This window comes from Cyclopterus lumpus, chromosome 5, assembly GCF_009769545.1.
Source record: "Cyclopterus lumpus isolate fCycLum1 chromosome 5, fCycLum1.pri, whole genome shotgun sequence".
Classification (NCBI taxonomy): domain Eukaryota; kingdom Metazoa; phylum Chordata; class Actinopteri; order Perciformes; family Cyclopteridae; genus Cyclopterus; species Cyclopterus lumpus.
In genome coordinates this window covers 15649077-15672508 of record NC_046970.1, presented here as the reverse complement: position 1 = coordinate 15672508, position 23432 = coordinate 15649077, and the positions used below count along the sequence as shown (strand labels likewise).

Below are 23432 nucleotides of genomic sequence, written 5' to 3'. Positions count from 1 at the left end.
CTTGTTGGGGGGGGGGGGGGGGGGGGGTTGATGCTTTATTTGTAACCAAAGATGTGGTTCTAGTTTGCGACATGTAAGTGGTTTTGTCTTGAGATCTATTTAATCAACTAGAATTTAAAATGAAAATGGTTAACTCTTCCTGTGCAGATTACCGGTGTCAGAGGTGTGAACTGAACAAGAGTTAAGCATGTTTCTGTTCCTGCCTCAGGAACTCACCTCACAGTAAATAACCAGAGTACACGATTTAAAAAATTCAGACTGTAAAATATATTTTATTTGGGCTGATATTCTGTCTCGGCACCATTTTGTGACTATTAATTACATACCCTTTTCAACCCTGAACATCCCGCTCTCTTGATTGATTTATGTATATCCTCATACTCTGTGATGTACTCTCTGGTTAAAATAAAAAAAAAAGAAATCTTTAAACACCCACTTCTCTGACAAAGGGGAGTTTGCTAATGTCAGTAAAACCTCTCCAACATTTGGAGACAAAAGTCCAGATTGCTGATCACTTAGCTCTGCAACAAAAAAGTTTTTCTTTTGTATGGATTCCAACGTCCTTTCTGTTTGATATTTCTATGCTCGTGGAGTACTGTGGTTGCACACTGTTGCTTCAAAAAACAATTATCTTAATGTAATCTTTGTGATCATAGAAGTTTATATTTTCATACAAATATTTGGTTTGTATAGTGGCCCTGTAAAAGATTGTACTTTTTGGGAAATTTACTATCCAAATACTTACAGCAGATTCCCCACAGTCATACCTGCCCCTCTGAGGTCCATGCTGATATTTAAATCAGACATTTCCTGACATTTCCTCAATGGTCCAGGGATCCAGTGTGTTCGCCTCAGTGCATTTCTGCCAGGTTGGTAGTGAAGTCTATTTTGTAACTTAAATAAAATGGTTTTGTCCATCATATCACATGTTTATATGATACTATCATAGCCATATATTTCTATGATGCTGTCATATATCATATTATAGTGTAATAGTGTTATTTAATAGGTAAACTGTATTGATATTCATGAAATAAAGTTTGGGTTTGGGTGCACAGCATCTGTATTACATGGAACTACTGATGGAGGAGTTTTCACTTCAACTGATGAAAAGCAAATACGCAAGCTGTTCATCCAGCCGCCCCCTGGCAGCCTGTCAGCAGACACAGTGGTGGTAGGAGAAGAATTGAAGTCTTGCATACAAAATGTTCACTCGAGATAAAAGTACAGCATAAGCAACAGCATGCACTTAAAATACTTTTGAAGAGTTTATACTGTTGGTTTGTATAATTCAGGGGCTAAATTTGGACTTCAACGGTGGGGGGTTGATGGTGGTCGTGAAAAGAATATTTTATACAGCAAGAAATTGACCAGCGGTGAAAAAGTGCAGAATAAAACTAGAGATTTCACACGGAAACCTTTTTAAAATAAATGTACTTTCACTTGAGGTAATATATGCTGGCAAAGCTAAGGCCAGCAAATTGATAAACAATAAACAACATTGTAAAGCAATTTGTGGAAACTTAAGTAGTAAAATGCCTTTTTATGTTAATATATAAATATGTGTGCAAAATAAACTTATCACTAGTATATATTTGGCAATATATTAAAACCTATTTTTGAACTCCATTAAACTGAAAAGAGCTCAACATTTCAAATATGTATCTCCTCTTTCAATATTAAAACACTCCAATCTCTACTATAACAAGTACTAATACCACTTTTTAATAATGTATACAGATTTATACATACTTGACTATGACTGACATTTTTTATGACATGCTATATTTTATTACATAAAATATGATTATTTTAATTATGTATGGCATAATATAGCTTCCACTTATCCGGCGCAAGCTTGTGGTGGCAACAGGCTTGGGAGGGTGTTCCAGACATCCCTCTCCCCCGCAACAGAAAAATATAAAATAATAAATACAAAAAATGTTATGACATTCATAGTTTATTATGCAATGAGATATGTTATCATTTTACGGTATAATATGAGGTGACTTTTTTACAAACTAAACTATGACATAATTTATGACATTTAGTAAAGATTATTTTTATGACATACATATTTATTCCAATGATTTAATAATTTACATTTTTATTTTATAACTGCATATAATACATATTGTATGACATTCATCATACATAATTGTTAAATTTTTTTGGCATACTAAATTATTCCATTTATGTTTTAATTCATGACATACTATGCTACGGCATTTGTTTAACGTTTTTGTGGCATACTATCCTGTGACATTATTATTCATGACTTTGTTATGTTACTTTTTTTCCATTCATGACTTTTTTCGATATGAAATCTTTATAAAAAAAATGTACCTATAGAGTTCTCTCTCTTTGACTATTTTAATACTTTTTTTCAGAAATACTACCCTGTGACTTGAGTTTTTATTACTTTTTTCAACAATCTATACTTTTACTTTTCATGACTATTTTCCAAAATACTATATAATTACTTTTTTATGATGTTTTTTAAGATTACTATACCATGTCTTTTTATGACATGTTTCAACCTAGTATAATATGGCAGGTGGCTTGTTATGACTTTTCTTACGAAAACTATGCTATGGCCTTTTAATGAATACTATACTAATACTTCTTTTCAACATGATAAACATTGGCGTTTGTTTAATACTCTGAGTTTTAAATTTGTTTTTTAGATATTCTATAGTAGTACTTTTTCTGATTTATTTTTTTGGAATGCTATACTATGGCTTTTTCATGACCTACTAATCTAAAATTTATTTCGACCTACTATACTATGACTTTTTTGACAAACTACAAAGCATTTAAAAAAAATATTTGGACATTCTATGATTTCTTTTCAACATGATGAACTTTGTCTTTTTAATTTTTTTCAACACTTAAAGTACTGTTCAGTGTATCTTAGGTGGACATGCAACTGGTAAACATGACAGCAAATGCACATGTACAGTAATTTTTATTTAGAGGCAACAGCTCTTGCATATTACAACTGTTGGCTTTCATAAGGCAAAAGCAAGAATGAATCCACCAGCTAATTCACACAGAAAACAGAAAGCGTTTAGGGAGGGTGGGAACCCACAGGCATGCAGCGATGGCTCAGAATGCAATGTACAGCATTTTATATTTATATATATATTTATATATAATATATACAAAACAACAGTGAGACCCAAACAAATGCCAGACATCTCATTCTACACAATTACAGAACAAAGACATACCAACGTTTTTTTTTTTCTCTGTAAAAGTGCAACTGAATTAAAATAGAACCTGTTTCAAGGCCATTTTTATGTTGAAATAAAAATAGAATCTCCCAAGTTATCAAAATTGACCTTTGAGAATATTGCATCTCTAGAATACCAACTCGTTGAAGTTCATGAGTCCTGTTGAACCGTGTCTAATTAGTAATTGAGATAAGATCACATAGCATTGACACATGATAGAAATGCAGGTCTGGACTTACTGTTGATGTTAAAAACAGTGAGTAGACAACGGTGTATCTGTAACAGCCGTAAACAAATACAGAGGTTTATTTTGAGTTTGAAGCAGTTGGCATTCACTTAAAAACAGACAAGACAAAGAAAAGGGTCCACACACTCATCATCACGACAATGTACCATTAATGAATGTAGAATACGACAAAGAAGCGCCACATAGGTTTGCATTGGACAGGGACACACCTATTAATCTCACTCAACATTGTCAAACAAATAGTTCTCCATATTGCTTAGTAACATAGAAATGAATGAATCAAAGATAGCTGCTATCTTTATGACAGCTAAACTGCCAATCATCGATATTTTTTTAACATTTTTATTTAGATTTTCCTCAGTATAAGTACTATTTTGTAATAGTTAATAGTTCCTTCATAGGCATTTCGAGCTGACAAAGAGGTCCTAGAGTGGCTATCTGAGTTGGTACATGCATCGGTAACCAGGCTAAAGTCAAAAGTGTGAAAGGGGGTCGGGGTGAAGGGGGTCGTGGGCGAGGGTTGGACTGTCAGTTTACGGGCTCTAGTCGTCCTCTTCATCCTCCTCATCGCTGTCCTTCATGGAGATGCCCTGCATGCCTCCTTCCCTCACTGAAGCTGTGGCCTCCTCGATGGTCAGCCTGTTGCGCACCGTATCGTACATCTTACTGTTCAGGGTGGAGTCGAGGACACCCTGCAGGCGAAAGTCCCGGTACTTTTTCTAAAACAGGACAGAGATACATAAGCAAAGCCACAAAGAATTCTGGGTAATTCATCTTCCTGTCGGGTGTTTCCAGCCTTACCTTCGTAATCCTGATGAGGATTTTTAGCTGGTAGACGTGGAGCTGCTGTTCCATGCGTTCAGTGAGCCAGGTCCCCAGCAGGTTCATGGTGGCAGTGTACCATTGCTGAAACACATAAGCACAACACTCTCCAGCAAAACACACACTCACACACATACTCAAGGTATCATAACATAAAACTAACCTTTACGACACACATAAAGAACTACAACTAAACACATACAGTATATGACCATAACATTCAAGCATCCTCTAGTCGAGTGTTCAAGCATCACTTAAAATATTAAACATTTCATTTAGCCCATTTGACCAGTATGTCTACGAGTTGGGAAGGTTTAGTGTCAAGTCTCTATCTGACTTCACAAGACGGACATTCCTCAGAATGCAGGTTAACAGGCGGCTTTAATGTAGTCATGTTCAAAATAAACAAATTGGTAAGAATTACAAGCTAAAGTTATGTGTACTTGTTCCGACTGTTTCTTTGTATCATGCTATTCAAATGTACTATACTATGATTTCTCTTTGCCTTTATCTAGTGCTTTTAAAGCCCCTGAAAACAAAAACAAAATATATTTAAATATAAATGACTAAATAAGATCAAAAGTTTGGAAAATAAACATGCGCTAATTCACTTTTTGCCGAGGTTTTATGTTCGGAGGTCAATACCACTCTCTTGTCTGTAAGCTTAGTACAAAGCCGCAGCCAGCAGACAGTTTCCTGGAGGAAACCACTAGCCGGCTTCTGTCACATACCAAACACAACACCTGTCTGTATAATATGTACAAACAAAAGGAAGAAACTCCATGAAGTTACTGCTCCACCCCCAACCTCTATATTGTTGAATTATCGTTTTGTTACCATTGGACAGAGTCACACGAACTGTTTCCAGTCAATAAGCATATTTCCCAAAAGGTCAAACTATATCTGTAAGAAACTGATTTGTAAAACTGTTTTCAGGGCGTTTACATATATAATGAACACAAACCTCATCTATAGTATTCACTGAGTTCTTTAAGAATTAAACATGAAAATTGGACCAGTTACAATTTGACCATAAAGAAAATAATGATCCCATTAAATAATATTTACCAAAGTAAGTTGAGACTTTCTTGAAAGTGACCCTTACTGTTAAAGTAATGTTGTCAACACACACTCAGGCACACTATGAGCGTGAAAATCACACACCATTTATGTATAAAGCACTCTGAAGAGCTGAAAAGATCAATTTTACTCAGAGCACTGATACTATTGCTACTTGAAGAAAATGATGAAACCGAGGACATAAATGAAGCATTGACAGAATTATCTGTCTCAAACTGTACCCTTTAAGATATTTTAAAAGAAATGTTCCGCATGTCAATATTTTGTAAATGCTGCATGGCCCATCAATTACTGAAGGAAATTACTTAGCCTATATTTATAATTTATTCAAGTAGAAATGCAGAGCTGCATTTAAATACCCTACACTGAAGATAGAAAACTACTACTGTATGGGGAATTGAAATTATAGTTTTGACACAAGTTCATTAGCAAAAGAAAAATAGAATGAGTGAGTAAATGGTTAGCAGGCAGGGAGCAGCGGTGCTATTTTCTTGTACCTTTTCTCTGCATTACTTTGGGTGACAGTTTTCCAGTTTAAAGTTACAAGAGAACAGCACCCAAGTATAGTAGAAACAGTTGTCACACCCCCCAATTTCAAGATAAAGAAGTCAACTTTAAACATGTGAGTAGGCAGGAGCACAGAAAAAGGTTTCTTTGGCCCGAATTAGAAGTGGGAGGTTTTCATTTGTTTGGTTGTTGAGGTTTAGTTTTGAGTCAAGGTTTTTTTTAGAAGAAGAAGTTTAGGTGAATGGTTGAAAGGTTTGAACTTGAGGCCGGATATGCAGATGCCTGTCCACTTCACAGTCCAGTTGAGCGTGCAGTGCATGCAGACCTCGCAGGTGGGCGGGTGGCAGAGTGCGTGCTAAGGAAGACTGCTCTATGTGCAAATGAGGCAGAACTCTGAGAAGGAGGGTCATGCTAGAAGATGTACACAGGAAGATTATTTGACTCTCAAATCATGCCAACCAACATAATGTGATAAAACAACGCAACGCAACACTAGAGATAAGTGCCACTTTTTTTTTTTTTAAATAGAGGAGGCAGCAGGAATGGTGTTAATCAGAAAAGAGGAGATAAAAAGATTTGAAATTAATTAGTGAAAGAAAGAGAGATAAAGTAGAGCCAACACCAAGGAACTGATTTTCACATGCATGCAAATGGATGGATGGAAATGCATTCAAATGAAATAGAAAAACATAGACATCCTTGAACTGAAGTATAGTTTAAAATGCTAAAACTGAAACATTCACAGCTTGAGAAATCTGTGAGAAGAATTTAACGTTACAGTAGTGAGTAGGTTTTTGGTGCACTTTGGGGCCACACAGAGGACACGAGGGGGACAACTCCACACAAGAAAAACTGACACACAGACGGAGACAGGGGAGCTAGTGTGGACCTCAAAGACAAAAGCAGACCCACTTCACAACAGCATCACTCCTCACTCCAAAACAAACAGAAAAAAAATTATATTTATCGGAGACACAAGACTGCTTCTACAGCCAAACACAAAAAAAAAAATATGACCAAAGGGAGACTTCTGAGTATCTCTCAGACATCAAAACTTCACGTCACTGCGTCACAGAACTGAGAATCAGTCAAACACATAAAGCCGTAACACACCTGTAGAGACACAGGTCTGTACAAATAGTTTCTGAATGACATGAAACACACACACACATCACAGCATTATGTGTCGTTTGAATCACACATGGAGGAGACATTATTGTCAATGTATCCTATTAGGATTATGTTTTTGTAAGACAGTGCTCTCTTGATCCTCTAACACACTGGTTCCCAACCTTTTACAGCCATATCACGCTTACTCATAACCCCCCATGTATTCCTATTAACTGTGAGCTGTTGCACCAGAAAGAGCAGTACATGCTCCCAGAGCTTAAATTTAGTAATATTCGTTTTTTTTGGCTTGAAAAATCACATTTTCACGCAATAATTGTTTATCAAAATAGTTGGCAATCATTTTTCTGTCAATCAACAAATCAATTAATCAGCTCTGAAGATTGAAAAAAAAAAAAAAAGACACCTTCCCTGTGAGTCGCTCCTCATTAACTACAGACAGTAATGATGTGAGAAGCAGTTGAAATGCTTTTCTCGTGAAAGAGGAGGATTTTTGTTTATGTTGTTATTTATTGTGACCCGTTGCTATTTATGTGTCATCCAGCCAACTAACGTGGCTTATCTTTAGCGATCGATAAATGATTCTTATGTTAATAATGAGGACAAATATGTGTTGTATCATACATTATGTTATTTCAAACATGATAACATAGATGACTTCCTCCTCTTAAATTAAACAGTATAGGTCTCTTAACTTCTGTCACTACTTAGTAGATGCTTTCTCTCCCATTTAATCAGAATGATAAATAGGTCAAACATCATGCTCTGCTCATGTAAATTCAGATACTGCAAAACAAACTCGTTAGTAGTTAGAGCAGATAGTGTTGACTTTATACTCAAACTGGTGCAACAGGGTGCTGAACGTATTTCACGAGACAAAAGCTCAAATTTCGGAAAGGTCAAGAAAAATTTACATTATTTTGTTTGCCTATCCATCCAGTAAATTATCTCTTAATCCTTCAGATTTATTTGATGGCCACATAGCAGGACCTTAATCCCCAGGCTAGGAACCACTGCTCTAACTTACCAAGGGTATACGACATGTCAGCCTCAGAGTTTGACATCATTATGTCACCCTGGCCCATCCAGCAGTGCAACCTTCATCCAGCGTTTTCATTTCACGGAGAAATTTGCATGGGTGCTCCACTGTGGACTGAGGCCAAGAGGGCTGAGTGTCATTTACTTAGGGGGCTGACATGCTTTAAGTGGGAAGTATCTAAAAGCAGTGGTGAGCTAAAAAAAATGTATAAGTTGGTGTAGTATGTGATCACTATCTTATAGTTCTGTCCTTTCCAGAGAGCACTGTTTTAGATAATCCTTTTTTGAGGATGCTTTTATGGACTCTTTGTAAATAAAAGTTGTTTTTTTTTAATACACAAAAGCCCAAAAGCACTGTGGCAACGCACACCATAATGCAGAGGGCAGCAGCTAAGGTCAAGAGGGACAGAAAGTAAGAATGAAAGAGAAAAGTCAAGAGGGGTAGAAGATCAGAAAAGCTGAAATACATTTCCTGCTCTCAAAATGGGACTTATCCCTCTCTGCCCTGTTGTTTTGCCACATTTTGGAAGGCCCCTCCCTTCTTGTGAGGAGGAGACGGCATCTTACTTACATCAAATAACCTTTCTATATACACCTCCTCATTGACCTTATCACGAAGTATATCCTGAGAGTGGCGCACAAAGGTCACATAGCCATCGGCCACGTCCATCCCAGGTTTCTGTAAAACAGAAACAGAACAGGGTCGAGCCTCAGGAGAGGAATACGGAAACACTGGCAAATGACTGTAATCAAAAAAGGCAGAAAAGAAATATTGTTGATGATTAAAACAAAAAGTAGCTTGTTCAACTGTAAGTAAACACGCAGCAGCTCACGAGCACACAGGGAGGTAGGGTGTAATTGCACTTACAGGTACATCCACATATTTAGAGGCAGCTTTCACCTGAAAACAGAACAATATTGTCAAACACAGGCTGAGAGTTTGTTTAAGAACATTTTAATTCATATTTAGACAATTTGCGCTGGTTTTCATTTTCATTTTAATTAGTTTACATTTTTTTCTTCTAGTGCAGATATAGCACATGAGTTTTAGCAGAACTTTAACAATAGCTTACTATGAAAGACATGTTTTTTTAACAAATACCCTCTTGGAAGTAAAATATGGTCTAAAATTGAAAAAAGACAGGAACCTTTCTGATCAAAGAAAAAGTACAGAACAGTACAAATCTGAGGCAGCCTTTAATGCCAGCTTTATGAACTACAATATTCGCTAGACACATTTCTATTGATGTTCAATAACCACCCCTAAATATAACTGCATCAGCCCATTAATGTCAATGGGACAATGAGGGACTGAATAAAGAGAAGCTGCATCTCACCGTGAAGGAGAGGAATGAAGAGAAGAGGGTGCCCTCATCATATCTGGAAATCTTTGCCAACACGCTCTCCAGAATGACAACAAACTGAGAAACATGAAAAATAACAAGTTTCATTCAATAATTTACCAAGGCAATCCATGCTAACAGCACTGCTATAATAGTTTAGATGTTTTGCATGCTCACAGTGACACTGTTAACATGCTGAAGTTAAGCAGATAGTGTGTTTCTTCTATGTTCACCTCTTTAGTTTAGCATTAGCAATAAATACAAAGACTAGCTGACGGTGATGGGAATATCAGGAGGTTTGTGGGTCATAAACCAAGTGATAATGCACATTTCGTAGAACTTCAAATAAATGGATTCATCATCTGGAAAACGTGATTGTCTTCCCACAATTTAGTGATATTGTAGATATGGAGCTATATCACAGAATAAGTATAAACTTAGATCTGATGTTGGCACAAGATGAAAATTCAAGGGGTCACCAACGTCATTAGGATTTCTTTGGGGATCACGACAAAATGTAAAGGCAATTCATTAAATAACGTACCGACCCGCAGACAGACTTCTAACTATCCTAACTTGTACTAACAAATAATATAATACATAATCGATGCATTTTCACAGTTGCTATACAGTCGTACCTTCGCAACCAGAAGCTGGATCATGTCTTTCACACTTTCCTCAATCAGTTCGTCTATTTGTGTGTGGTACTGTTTCTGTGAAGATAAGTTTGAACAAAACATCAGTGTGACAGATACTAACTACACAAACTAATTGTTATTTATTAACATGCAGTCTGTGTCCCATGTACAGTTTTTACCTCTTGGCCCATCTCCATTGCGCACAATTTAGCTGATTGGTCCTTGGCATCCACCATCACGTTAAACATGGTGCATAATGTTGGAGAAATGCGGAAATCTGTGGACTTGCTGCTTTTTGTCAGCTTGGACTCAAATGCCATTCGAGTGCTGCAATGCAAGTGAAATATTTATACCCACTATAATATAAAATATTTAGTGAAGAACTCATTCTTGACATTTGGTGCCTCTTAGTATTTATGTGTCTGTCAATCCTTCTATTTCTCATGCAGGGACACACAAACGCACCGCTTGACGCAGTTCTCGATCATGTTGCTTGACATAAGCTGGATGCGACTCTCGAGGTGTTTGGCAAACTCCTCCTCAGGCCAATGTAGGTCCCTGATGAACGTCTGGAGGGCGTCCAGCTTCCAGAAGAGGTCCTCTGACGTTCCGGAGCCATTACTACCATCGACCCAAAAACACAAACACAAACACACACACACACACACAAACACACACACACACACAAACACACAAACACACAAACACACAAACACACACACACACACACACACACACACACACACACACACACACACACACACACACACACACACACACACACACACACACACACACACACACACACACACACACACACACACACACACACACACACACACACACACACACACACACACACACACACACACACACACACACACACACACACACACACACACACACACACACACACACACACACACACACACACACACACACACACACACACACACACACACACAGGTCAGAGGACAAACGCCATCCTGCTGGAAAGGGGATGGGGGTGGGGGTGCTGTGGCAGGTGCAGAGGAGGATGCTGCTCCTTCGCACCTTAACAGTGTCAAACTATACTCCGACCATATACTGACTGGTTTGTCTAAATATCTGCCTCAATACAGGTGCTTGTGGACAGTCAGTGTATGGGTGAAAATGAGTGGGCAGGGATTACTGTCACAACTCAATAACCATGCTGTAGAGTGTGATATTTGACTGGGATGTGAAGTGGCCACATGCAGGTAAAGTCACTGCAGATACAGCTGCTAATCACACTGTGTCAAGACAAAGGAGATGGGAATGGAGAAGTGAGAGGGCATGTACAAATGGCATTCATAGGCCAAGTTCTTTTCCCACAAAAAACATTCTCCAAATTGATTCTCTTTTTATCACAGGCCCTCTCTCAACATCCATGTCCCCAGGCTGCTGGGGCCCCTGGAAGAATTACTAAACAAACCATGCAGACCTTTTAGGGCATCCTGAGTAGAACTCATTGGGAAAGAGCTGCAGGGAAGATGGGGAGTAGGGAGGGGAGGCGATAAAGCAGAGGGGTAGAGGTCTGAACAACCGTCGCCTAGTCTCTCCGCACTATCATCTCCAATCCCTTATCTTCCCTCCCAATCAGACTACTAGCAGGTGGTCAAGGTCAGGGATGAATCTACGGCCATTTGCAATCTACAGTGTGCTAAGAATCACTAAAGCAAATGTCTGTGGGCAACAACTCAGGGGAGATACATTTTTATAACTGAGAACTTGACTTGCAAATGTGTGTGTATATATATATATACGTTATTTTATTTATTCAATTTTTGTGTGTTTGTTTGTTTGTTTTGGCCTGTATCTCCACACCTTAGCTCAACAGCATGCATGTTGAGACAAATGAGAGTGTTTCTCATTTTAGAAAGCATCTACTCTAACACCTCTCAGAGTGCCCTTGGCATGAACATGGACGCCATGGAGTATTTAAGTGAGAGAAAACATACAGCAATTGATTGATTGATCTCCAGTAAGAGTCATACAGAAGAAATGTGTCTTTACTTGAATTTTTTGTTTAATTTTTGGCTGAGGGCATCTTCATACCAAGGCAGTCTCTGGTTGCTTAATATTTCTAAAGCAAACTAGTTGAATACACACTCAGAGTCATATATAGCAGCCATCCATGACGGGGTAGAAAAGCTAGGCATTTGTGGAAGGTTAACTGATAGTCCTGCTACTGGCACTGGCAGATTTGGTACTTTGGGAATTTGGAGGTTCACATTTGGTAGATTCACATTGGGCAGAGAACTTGTTAAACTCCTGCAGAAAAGACAGACAAAAAGAAAAAAAGAATCCATAACAGTGGTGTGGGAGCTCCAAAAAGCCATGTAACATTCATCATAAAAGTAATGTAAAATCTGAAATTAGGTAAAGACATACAGGTGCACACATAAACAAGACCAACAGTTATTGTCAAAGATGTACATTATACAAAGACCTCCAATAGTAAAGAGGTCTCAGGATGCACACAAATACTGTATTAAATGCAGCGAGAAAGAGAAGCAAATTAATAATGAAAAGAATAAACATAAATAAAGACCAAGAAAAAGAAATCCCTTAATAAAAGCAAAAGTGTGAACACCACAACTTATAAATTATAACAGCAACATAACAGACTGGAGGCCTTTTGTTTCTGGCAACATGTTAAAGCACACATTATGAAGGTTAGTTCACAAAACAAAACAACAGGGATATGAGGTGTTGCCCTGACCCTAATGTGTCGGGGAGAAATTGGTAAGACACATACATTAGTCAAAAACTATTTTCAGAATAAATAACCCATTTATTTCAGAGAGAAAATAGGTTATCAGCCCACTCATGGCTCACTCTTTAAAAGTGAACCTACAGGAAGCCCGGGTGAACATTACAGCTGCTCTCCCAGATTTGTCAGCCTCCACACAGTCAGTCTCACATCTGAATATAAAAGCCTTCCATCCCCAATCCTACAGCCTCACTATAAAGACGGCAGCTCCTTACTTCACAGGCTCCCAGGACTCTCGCTCAAAGCCCTTGTGAATTGACTGGGCTATGGAGGACTCCATCAGATCCACATATCTAACCACCAGAGGAGCATACAGATCCTGAAGGTGTTTGTGGAACTTTCCATTGCACAGATGATCTGTGTCAAAAAAGAGAAAAAAGAGGCAGTGACAGAAGAATATTAGTCTATTTGTTTACACATAAAAATAACCTGTGTCTAAGTGTCTAAAATAATTTGGGAGCTCACAGTCTGTCCGGAGGAAGTCATTGAGAAGTTGGAAGAGGGGGAAACTGTCCCAGCTTTCAGGGGACTGGATCTCAAGAGCGGCATCCATGTCGATGCCATAGAGGGCCAGGAAGTTCTCTGCGTGCTCCACCATGAGGTCTGTCCACCATGCAAAAGCCTACAGACACAGCAGGAGGGAGGAAACACATGTGAAAAAAGGGCTCCAGTTAAGAGATGCACAGTAAAGACGCAATAAAGAAAGACAAGGAAGGAGGGAATAATACACACAGCTGGAGCTCATTTGTTCTTAAAAGAAAATATACCTCGAGAGCTCTGTATGCTTTATGGTAATCTATGTCAAAGGAATAGAATAGTGGGAAATATGCTCATTTGTATTCTTGCTGAAAGTTAGATGAGAAGATTGACCTCTCTCATATTGTTCCCATTATAAAGCTATAACCAGCAGTCCATTAGTAGGAAACAGGGGAAAACAGACCAACCTGGCTCTATCTTTAGTACAACATTTAAATTAAAAATCCGACCAGCACTTCTGAAACTCATTAATAAAATGTTATATCTGGTTAGTTTGATCCATTAAAACCAAAGTGTATAAATAACACATTGTGGTTCTACAAGGGTTATGTGCTCAGTGACCTCCTGGAGTCACCACGGCTACCAGAGCCTCCGGCAGTCTAACACATTGTGGTGCATAAAATTAAACAAACAACATAACACTTCTTAATTAGTGAGCTGCTAGGTGGATTTTGCTTCACCTTTAAACAGAGGCCAGCTAGTGGTTTCCCCTTGATTCCAGGCGTTATGCTAAGCCAACCAGGTGCTGGCTATGGCTTTATACAAAACTAATAGTTATAAAATTGGTATCTATCTATCTTCTTATCTAACTCACTCTGATGAATACTGAGTAACTGTCTTGTGCTGTACGTGGACTCCTTTCAAATATAGTTTTCACAGAAAAAATACTACAACTGTCTGAATTATTTATATATTGTGTGTGTTTTTCCAATTGCATACATACTCTGAGATTAACAGTTCATATTGATAAATATTTAAGGGTGGGATTAATCGAGTCTATCTGTACCAAATTAATCACAGAGTAGGATTGCATGTCCGTGCCTTGTATGTACATGACAGCATCTATAGATATTAGGGAAAGGTGCTTTTCTCATGCAAATGTGGAGCTCCATGCATGCCTTTTCTCTCAAGCTAAGAGATGAGTGGTTCCACCATTCAGATCACTGACAAACCCATAGCTCCCCCCTAGATGTGAATATGACTCATGCGCATCTTCTAGTCGGCACACCAAAGACTGCAGCACACAGCATCTCTTGAGTTGGAATGCATCCGTTCAAATTAGTTAAATAAGTCGAAGACTCAGCTGACCGTTTTCTAGCACAGTCAGGATTTGCGCACCCGTCGACAGCAGGAGTACGGTAGTTGCTTTGCTGGCAGTCTTGGCTTGGCTTATTTGCTTATCATTCAGACATATCATGTTGCCAAGTTCAATACATGTAGCTTGATCTTTCCAAATTATGCTGCATGCTTTATTTTTTACAATGTGTCTGTTATTTTCCCATGTGGCTTTACTGTCACAATTGCAGTCAAACCCTAACTTACCTGCCTACTTACCTGCCCACTCCCAACATTTAAAAATGCTTGACAGTTCTAGAAACAGGCAGCAAACAAAGCTCTTCTCCATCACATTCAAGGAGTGATACTCTTATTGCGGGGGGGGGGGGGGGGGGGGGGGGGATTAAATGTTTCCGATAGATGAGGGAGAGGGAAATGCTCAAAGGTCGCCAGGCGGAGAGGCGTCCAACCTTTGATAGAGGTTGAGGGACACATACAGGGCCCTGAAAGCTTTTGGACAGACCCAGTGTTCAGCCAAACAGACTTTTAGCACTATAACAATGCAACTGTGTCAAGGGAACAATCCTGAGGGAGGGTACTGATGCTGAGGGGTTAAGGAGACGTGGCATCATCTACTGGACATGCACAAAGCATTATGGGAATTTCTCATTCAACTTTACTACATACCTCTTTTCCCTGCTTGGACAGTCACCAATCATATGACAGTGAGAACACAGGAAGATGTACAGAACAATAAAGTATTTTTTGAGCCATTTCTCTTCAAAGGGTTTTAAACTAAGAATAGACAGCAGAGAGGGATGGAGGAGGAGAAGCTGGGGAAGTAATGCTTGAGCAAGGACGGACTGTGAAATTAATTGTTGGATGGAGGGGAAACAAATGTTCATGGTGGATCAAACTTCAAAAAGTTCACATGGAGCATACTTTGGGAAATTTACTGGTTTAGCATGCTTGAAGATAAAGGAAACCTCTTTATGGCCCGATGAACATGCTTTATGATCACAATTATGTTGCGCAAGCTAGAGTGCCTTTTATTTTGAAAACATGTTTTCTCTCACTGCTATGCCTAAAATCCCACCCATTGCTACAGTATCTATGACATCATTCTCTGTCTAGAGAGGTGCCTCTTGCCATAATGGCGCACATGCCATACAGGGGGGTCGTGATGGGGACTGAAGAGGAAAAAGAAATACAAATACTGTACCGATTGATCTCCAGAACTTGTGACTGCCGCCTGTCAAGCATATTCAGAGAGATACAATAAATCTGCTTTATCTGGATATTCTAAGATCACATCGGATCACCTTCAGATCTACACAACTACACATGCTCATCATGCTTTCCTACCAGCTCAATGTTTATAGAAGCAAACTGAATAAAATAAATAAACTATTATCATTGGTGGCAATGCTACTTTATAGTTGTACTTTTACTTTTTGCTCCATTACATTTATCTGACTGCTTTATTCACTAGCTACTTTTCAGAATAGAATTTAACAAAAAATAAAAAACAAATGATGAAAATATGAAATATTTTTTATTGTTATGGAATAAACGGGTGCGTTCCAATATTTTACAAAATTTATAAACGGAATTTAATTAAAATAAATGAAATTTGACTCATTGTATTTTCTTCATTCATCAGTAATAACAATTTAATAATGTTATCTTGATATATCCCTCATATTCTATAAACTAAGCAATCTCACTTTTGATACTTCAAGTATCTTTAGCTGATAATACTTCTGTACTTCAGCTTAACTAGGATTTTGAATGCAGGACTTCTCAAGGGAAGGTGTGTTACTACATTATTAAATAGGTAATTTTACTTTAAGATTGAGCACTTCTTCCTCCACTGGCTATTTTGTCTTGTCTGTTTTTATTATTAAGTATTAAGAGAACGCAGATATTGTGAGTAATGTTTATTGTGCTGTATTTCTGCCTTTATACTGAACTACCGATGAACTATTACCATTTTTTTTAATGCTTACATAACATTGAAGCACAGAGTTATGAACTGCAATCAGAGCAAAGAATTGCATGATATAATTGTATGCCTAATTTACAGTCTCTCCTCAAACACGACGCTTTGATTCCATGTAGCTATGGTCTGTTGAATACCAATTAGAGCTCTCTGAAATTAAATTCATCTTTGTTACTCACAGATGAAAGCAGCTTTATTTATAGAGGGCTGATAATACGACTAACTCTCCTGTTGACGGGCGGAGTGAGATAAGAGTGAGAGTATAGAGGGAAAGTGTTTTGAGGAGCAGAGGGTTCTCACTCACCTCCGCATGGTGTTCCTGGTTCTGTTGGAGGACCTCTATGACTAACTCCGCCAGGCGAATTGTTTCCTCCAGCTTTTTGGCAGGCGTGACTAAGCGGCCTACGTTCTCTGAGACAAAAGGATGAGGATGAGGGATGAGTGGTTAGTTAAGCACAGAGAAGGATTCCAGCGGGATTGTGACTACTGAGATGATTTTTCCTGTTTATATTTGAACTTTAAATAAAAGTATAAACCATACCCTCATAATAAGTCAAATGTGTTTTTATTTAGATGCATTTTGGGCTGCATGACAAAGGGCAAGATAATGTATGTATGTTGAAGGATAATCAGACTTATGTTGGAAGAGAATCAGGCAAGAGCATAGTGGTCTTGAGATGAAGGTGCAATGGGGCATCGAAAACATGCATATTGTGAAGTGGTCGTGAATAAGCCATCTGCATAAGGAGCTGTCGCATGGTAACAACAACACTCAATGAGCGCACACTGTAAAGATGATTCATTACTTCTGTTGAAACTTGAAGAGTTTCAATTCCTATCCAAAAAGAGAATTATATATAATTGGTAAAATAATTGGTAAAATAAAAAGTAACAATAGTGTGCAGCAATATATGTGCATAAACTATACAAATGTATTCAAATTACATTTATAGCCATTTGTAGGTAATTTAAAGACTTTTAAAGACAATTATGTAGATTTTTCTTTAAATACATTTGCACATTATATTGAATTTCATCTTTTAATCTCTGGACAATACTATACAAAATAATTTTCTTGAAGCAAGGTCATGGATTTTGTGTCTAAAGAAACTAAAATAAAATATATGTATGTTTCATTAGATGCTTTAAACATTTTTTATAAGTCTGCTATTAGCTCATAAATAATAAACTAGTAACCAATCATTTGAATGAATGACTTTCAGTTATGTTTTAATGAATATTTTGTACAGTGTGATGGTGTTGGGTTTGTTATCAAGTTTGGCACACTGAAAATGGCTTTGGAACTCTTTTACTTATCAACATTGATCTAAATTTGCAAAAGCTCCAAATCACTTGCTTATACCTTTGCTAACGGAATGATCTGATAAGACAGTTAAACGTCATGAAATGGGAGTATTCAAAAAGCACGACTATATGGAATGATAAGTGTATAATTGGAACATGGAACTGAATGGCTACGCAAATCAAAAGCACATATATACATAGCTCTACATACAACAGTTGTGGTCTTTACACTGCAGTTCTGACTGGGGGTCTTTTGTTGCTTTCACTATTATTTTAGTAAGGAGTAGCATTTTATAAAAATGTTCTCAGATATTTATACTCAAGCCAAATGGAAACCTGCATCTATTTTGGAAACCTGGCTTAAATAGATTTTAAAAAGTTGAATCTGCCACTTTCTAAGTTTATTTTAAGATTAGAGATAATACTCCAGACATTGTCTTTGGGGACATTTAATCAATACTAATGGTTGGATCACATGGATTTATATTACAGTAGCTATATATTTTGTGGTCATAAGGCCCTGTGAAGGGCAGCAGTGGGAGCAGATCTGAAAAATGCTTGTATTGTATTTTGTCTAGAAGTAAAGCAGAGTGAACCTTTGTGGCTTCATCAGCACCGAGAACGCATTTTAATCAGAAGCTATGCATGACGTATTACATATAAGTATGTAATACGTCTATTATGGCACTGCTCAAACACCAATATACAATGTGTTTAACTAGTATGGGATATTAAAGGGCCAGTTCACCAATATTACAATAAGTGTAAAACAAACAATAAAAAAAGAAATACTTTAAACAAATCCTTGGTGGTATTTAGCCATGCAAATCTTTTTGGATTGTGACAAAAGTGAGACATCTGAAACCAGCGACAAACACTTTGTCTGTATTTTTTTTGTCTTTTTTTATGATTTTTTATTATGTTACATATAATGTTTGCTTATGACTGTTTGTCAAGCCAACATTTCTCCTTAGGGACAATAAAGTGCAGTTTAAGTTTAGGTAACATACAAACATAACTATTTGGAAGACTATATACCAGGAAAGTAGGACATATTTTCTTGTTTTCTTTTTTGAATATAGTTAACTTGACCCTTTAAGTATCTAAAATGACATTTATTTGTATCTAAAATGTTATATAAATGTATGATTATCAAGTTCATCATCTTGACATGTGTTGCATGATGATGAGGATAACAATAACATGTTGATTATGTCCCTATTTTACCTTTATACTTTAACATGTAGGAAAATATGTGACTTTTGTTAAAGAGATTGTATTACTCTATAATTCTTTATGTAAAAATGTCAGTTAAATATATTTTCCAGTCACATACAACCCCAAAACCACATAACTGTTCTGTGAATACAACATTCCACTAAAGCTGAATTAAATGGTGAGAACACTTCTCGGACAAACTAGTCTTGAGCCACATCTGAAATTATATAAAGTAATACAATCTCCAAGTATTTACTTTATAAAAAGATGCTTTAAACATGCCAAGACATTTGAGAACTTGAATGAGCATGTATATTTCAAGGGTGTTTGATATACTATATGGAGATGTGCTACAGGTAAATCCAGTGCATTCATGCATATGTTTTGTATCTATTGTGTGTGGAGGAGTGAGGTCTGAGTGCATGTACATGTATGTGTGCACTGTGGCTAAACCACAAGCTAAACATGGGTTCACCTGGATCCTTTTGATCCTTTTGACCTTTCTCAACTTCAGGGAGAAAAAGGGAGAGAAAAGATAAAGAGGAGATGTTTAGAATTAGCACGGTTTTAGGGTTATTTTCACGATACAGGGTTAGGGGGGGGGGGGGGGGGGGGTATTCATCACCATGTGACCCTTCAAAGAATCTGCTGGGACAATTTCAGGTCCAGGGAGTGAGGTTTCTAGGCTACAGACAAACGTCACAAACATACAATAAAAAACAGACACACTGAAATATTAGCCTGTGGAAAATTGGAAATTAAAAAAGTGATAAGATGTTTGTTAACAAACAGACAAGGCTCAGACTATTGTAAACAGGTAAGACACACAAACAGCTGCCAACTTCATAGACAGGACACACTGAGTGAATATAATACACAAACAGAAGCTGTCTTGTCATCCCCATACAATAGATGCTCCTTCACTATCTGTGGCGTCACGGTGAAAGGAAAGCCTACCTGTTTGGCACAGCACACCATTGACACAGACCAAATGGCTGGAGGAGATAACAATGTAAGCAATGTAAAAATGCATTCAAGTCAAAGGAATCGGCATCCAACCAAAAGAAAGAAGCTTACAGACCAGACTGCTCATTCATGTCCATCACAAACAGATGGTACTACTAAGAAAGGACCCCGACTGATTCAGTGTGGTACTGCTCAGATCTCTTAACTGGTGTGCTCCCCACTCACTCTCACAGACAAAGGCACAGATAAAAACAAGCATGGCAAGAGCAACAACTCTGAAGGAAGAGGAGAGGCAGAGGGGCGATGAGGTGACATAGTGCTTAAATAAGGAGGAGAGAGACTGGGTAGATGATGATGAAGGTACTCACGGATGGTTAAATCCATCACTTGAGACGCCAAGCAGAAGACAGGGTGCTCAAACATTTCCCTCTTTTTTCCTATAAAAAAGGATCGGGGCATGCAAGAGGCTGGGGTCAGAGGTGGGAAGGCAAGAGGTCAGAGGCTAATGGGAAGAGGGCTGTCCAGGTGAAAACGAAATTCTGTTGGCCAGGAGGCAAAGTCAAATGTTTGGTTTATTTTGAAACCGGCGCCTCACAAGGACAGTGGAAAAATAAATTCACATAGCATGGCAAGATAATAAGGTTTAAGTCCTTAGTATCTTTAGCACCCTGGGGGATTTGGTTCAAGGCATAAACAACATCAGAGTTTCCTATGAAAATACTAAATGCATGTCAATGCATTTAATGGGGATACTGGAAACAAAATACACAGCAAGAGAGAATAAGACATTATAAAAATGTCTTGTCATTGATTTGGATATGTAATCCATGCCAGTAAAGAAAGGCTGTGTTGTTATGTCTCAAAGCACATGCAGGTGGCTGATGCTGGTTTGTAGGTGTTCAATCCCAGCATTCCTTTGGTTAAAAGCCACAAATAAAGTGATAACTGTGGCAAAGCCCACAACTGTGAGGGAGGAGAAAAAAGCAGGAGCAGAGAGCAGGGAGGGAGAGGAAGATTGTGGTATTTAGAAAGAACATAAGATAGAGGTGAAAGGAGAGCTGCTGGTATTTCAAGACAAGGGAGTAAAGGGGGGTGGGCAGAGTCCAATCAGAGAGGTAAAAGCTACAGTAAGATAGTGGGACAGGTGCATCGACTGGGAGCTGGGAGTCAGAGAGGACATTCAGTTAAGCTGAACTCACAGTCCAATCATCAAATGTCAGAGGCCAGGAAACTACACAGCTTGAATAGTCAAGGCACAATGAGAGATCAGCACATCAACAGATTTCAGGGCTTTGGATTTGAATGCATTTTTACTCACACACCTCTACACAAAAGCCAACTTGACCTACAGAACAGCACAGAGCTAAAGCAGGCCTGAAACAAAGGAGAGAGTTATTGGACTGAGAGACAGAAAGTGACCGACACACTGTCACAAATAATTTGGGATGCGACAAATCATTTGGGATATGGACACAAATATACCATATACCAAGTGAATTCACCATGTGTAAATAAATAAATAACAGTGACAAGTAAAATCTCATCCTGGAGTAAGAAAGAGGACGTCTGAGAATATACTTGTAGTTCATTGTTAAAAAGAAAATTGTAAAAAAGTGTTTTTTTCCTTTCTTATTCCACAGACAACCACTGGCTGAGCATTTCAATCTGAAAGCATACATGGTTAAATGACTGCATGGCATACACTTACATTTATAACAGGTGTCATCATTATATAATGAACTCATTTACTCCAGCAGTCATTTTGCGATGTTAGGTTGTGTGTTTCTGGTTACCTTCAATTGTAGCATATTCTTTAATCCGTTCATAGTTCAGCTGAGCGGCCTGCTCCAAACATTTGCGGATCACTCCTTTAACTTCTTCTGGTGGAACTGGGGTCACAATGTCCTTCATCAGGACCTGCAGGCCACGTTAAAGAGGAGTTATGTAACCTGTTTTATTAAATAACACAGTTGTTGTCTCATGGAGCATAACATGCTTTTTTTATATATATTTACAAACCCTCTCCAGCAAAGATAAAGTTGCCTTCAGTGCTCCTTCTGGACGACCGAAGGGGAAACAATATCTACAAAAGAAGATGTAGGCATAAAATGTAATTCAAGTTGAAACATACCGATAGGCATAGTGTTTTGGGACTTTTGTGGTTACATGCTGTTTGAGAGTCGGCAGTCACCTGAAATTTACAATCTGGTTTTCCAATATCACACGCAACCTCTCCTTGATGTCCTCAAAGCGCTCCTTCTCGTCCACTTTCACCGTGCTCAGCCCGTCTGGCCTATGAGGATCACACCCACACACTTTAAAGCAGCTGTAACCCTGAAGAGGTTCAAGTTATGCAACCTCTCATCTGAGTCCGAAGGGAGCAAGAACCAAAGAGTTAATTAAAAACACTGGTGGAAAGCTAAGCGCTCCCAATGACCTGCCTGCAAAATTGTGTCAGATGTATTTTTTTGTTTCCTTTGTGTTACATATACAAATAGATGACAATGTCTCACCTTGTTTGCCCTTGAAAGAGTGGTATTTTGGAATCCTTTCGCTTTCTAAACTTGAATATGCGTGCTTGTTTAGAGGCAGTGCGAGGATCTGGGCTTTGGGAGGTCTTTGGGGACAACGAGGCCTCATAGCCCAGCGGACCCCAGTAATTGTTGCCCTCTCTGACTTTAACGTACGCATAGGAGGATGAATAATATGGACAGTAAGAGACTATGGCAACAAAGGATAGAGAGAAAAGAAAACAAAGAAAAATGGTAGAAAACAAGGAAATGTGTAGATATACAATTGATTAACAACCAAACATGTAACACAAAAAGCTAAAAAAAAGTTAACAGAAAATTAAACAAACATAAATATGGCAAAATGACATAGATGGAAGACAAAAAATGCAGAGGATGCCATGAGGCTGCCTTCTCTATTCTGTTCTTGTCCAGTGGAAATAAGTGTATCTACCTACAAACTATCAGTTTGCCTAAAGGAATACAATCTACACTATCATCTTCAAATCCTGTTCAGCAATGTGTCTTACAAAGCACAAACAAGTTAAAAGAAAGGATTAGGGCACACCTGTTCCCATGGACATGGGATGCACAAAAAGCGAAGCTGTAGTGTAGAAGAGTGGGGTCAATAATGGCCCCAATTTCTGCTCTTTCCAACAGATCACGCAAGTAACACAGATGTCTGTGACAACCACGAACTCCGTTCCTGGCACAGTACTCATCCAAGACAAACACCTGGCCCGGGCTAAACCATCCCTGCACAACACAAACACAGGAGGGGATTGC

General features: G+C 38.2%; 1 protein-coding gene across 1 annotated transcript in view; it reads right to left on the bottom strand.

Annotated features, from left to right (window-relative positions):
- Nucleotides 1-4025: 4025 nt before the first annotated feature.
- cadpsb (Ca2+-dependent activator protein for secretion b) overlaps nt 4026-23432 on the bottom strand; it is a 59005-nt gene continuing 39598 nt past the window's right edge. The window contains 17 exon segments of the mRNA XM_034532248.1: nt 4026-4202; nt 4285-4389; nt 8630-8737; nt 8927-8959; nt 9396-9479; nt 10040-10114; nt 10219-10366; nt 10505-10660; nt 12170-12331; nt 13049-13190; nt 13299-13455; nt 15333-15341; nt 16952-17058; nt 21930-22053; nt 22156-22219; nt 22328-22429; nt 23215-23402. Of these exon segments, the coding sequence (XP_034388139.1) occupies nt 4026-4202; nt 4285-4389; nt 8630-8737; nt 8927-8959; nt 9396-9479; nt 10040-10114; nt 10219-10366; nt 10505-10660; nt 12170-12331; nt 13049-13190; nt 13299-13455; nt 15333-15341; nt 16952-17058; nt 21930-22053; nt 22156-22219; nt 22328-22429; nt 23215-23402 (1941 nt within the window).